The 1,587-nt window shown below is 41.9% G+C and overlaps 1 protein-coding gene across 1 annotated transcript; it reads right to left on the bottom strand.

The window, feature by feature from the left end:
- Positions 1–559: 559 nt before the first annotated feature.
- LOC117191836 (cellular nucleic acid-binding protein homolog) lies at positions 560–894 on the bottom strand. Its single transcript, XM_033396606.1, has 2 exons — positions 675–894; positions 560–604 (listed from the first exon to the last, which is right to left on the bottom strand). The coding sequence occupies exons 1-2, from the start codon at positions 867–869 to the stop codon at positions 575–577; spliced, it is 225 nt and encodes a 74-aa protein (XP_033252497.1). The 5' UTR covers positions 870–894; the 3' UTR covers positions 560–574.
- Positions 895–1,587: the final 693 nt, after the last annotated feature.

Below are 1,587 nucleotides of genomic sequence, written 5' to 3'. Positions count from 1 at the left end.
CACTCATTTTTTATTTCACACTCATTTTCTTCTAAACACTCATTTTCTCCTAAGCACTCATTTTTTATTTCACACTCATTTTCTTCTAAACACTAATTTTCTCCTAAACACTCATTTTTTATTCATTTTTCGTTATCGGTTTCACACTTGCTCCTTTCTATACAATTATTTTCTATTTCGCACTTGTTTCTTGTCCCACTCTCCTTCTCCTTGCAAATGTCACTTACAATTTTAAATTTGTATAAATTCATAAAATCCCTACCTAACACAGCCTCATAGCCCATCGACTCGTCTGCCACTACTAGTAATTCAAAGTTGATTCGATTTTTGTTAATAATTAAAAAACTGGGTATTTTACCAAAGATGTTAAGTTTGCTATTGTTTAGTACAACATAAGCGTAATCCGCATTTGTATTCAAAATAAATTAAATTTCTCTGTTTTTCTTGTCTTTGTTAAACTTATATAAACTTAAATCATCTTCTTTGACTTCATTTGAACTTAATCGTGAGCGCTCTTCCGCTTTATTTAGGTTATTTTCCGACTGGTGCTCTAGACATGATAGCTTTATAAAACTTATTGGGCTCCCTGAGTCGATGAGGCAATCTAAGGACAAGCATTTGTTATTGTAATTTCTAATGTATATATTAAATTTGTATATGTAATCGTTATGTACCTTGTTCTTCTTTTCGTCACAGTGTGACACCTGGTGACTCATGCTGCCGCATCCGTAGCACGCTCCTCTTTCGCGCTTGGGCTTGCGGCACTCCCCTGCCACGTGGCCCAAAGAGTTGCAGTTGTAGCAGCGAATGGGTGTTGGCGAGTCTCCAGTGTTTGCCCTTTCAGTTGAACCGTACTTCTTTGGCAGCATGATCTTTTCGAACGCCTTGAGTAGTTGATATGGAGCACCAAAGCAATGCATGTGGGCTTGCCTACGCAGGCCTACATCTGGATACCTTCTATGACTCCGTCGATAAACTCCTCGTCGTCAATGACTATGCGGGATGCCAGCGCCACTTTGGCGTTGAAGTACATTGAGAACTCCTCGTCACGTCCCCATGAACGGGACTCGAACTTGCGGCGGAGCAACAGCTTGCTTTCCTTGGGATGGAAAGTGTCTTCCATGACGTTCAACAACTGATCGATTGGCAACGACAGCCACACCAATGCTTTGTCCTTAAGCTTCGACATTAGCAGCATTAGTAGCTTCTCATCCTTCAATTTATTCACTTTTGCGATGGCCTTAAACTGCGCGATCCAAGTTGTGACATCATCGCTGTTTCCAGAAATGTTGCCATGATATGTTGGCAGCATGTCTTTGGTGGCATTTAGCAACATGACGCCAGCGTCATTGCTGGCGGCTGGTGTTGTGTTCTCTACTATCCCTTCCTTCTCCCTCTCGCTCTGCAGCTTCAGCAGCTCGATTTGCAATTTTAATATTTCAACCTCTGCTCGATATTCGCCGTGGTTGTTGTTGTGCCCAGGCGCTTGCGGTGCTATTTCGTTCTTCTCTTTGCGTTCGACGGAAAGTTGAGGAAGAGGAAGTTGAGGTTGAGGGTGGCACACTGGAAAGATTTGTAAGAGATATG

The sequence above is a fragment of the Drosophila miranda genome, assembly GCF_003369915.1.
Source record: "Drosophila miranda strain MSH22 chromosome Y unlocalized genomic scaffold, D.miranda_PacBio2.1 Contig_Y1_pilon, whole genome shotgun sequence".
Lineage (NCBI taxonomy): Eukaryota > Metazoa > Arthropoda > Insecta > Diptera > Drosophilidae > Drosophila > Drosophila miranda.
This window is presented reverse-complemented; position numbering and strand designations above follow the sequence as displayed.

Excerpts from the sequence above, each read along its gene's own strand:
- LOC117191836 (XM_033396606.1), bottom strand. The coding sequence starts at position 869 with ATGCTGCCAAAGAAGTACGGTTCAACTGAAAGGGCAAACACTGGAGAC. Across the intron at positions 605-674 it reads GTGACGAAAAGAAGAACAAG|ATTGCCTCATCGACTCAGGG; the intron begins GTACATAACGAT and ends GCTTGTCCTTAG.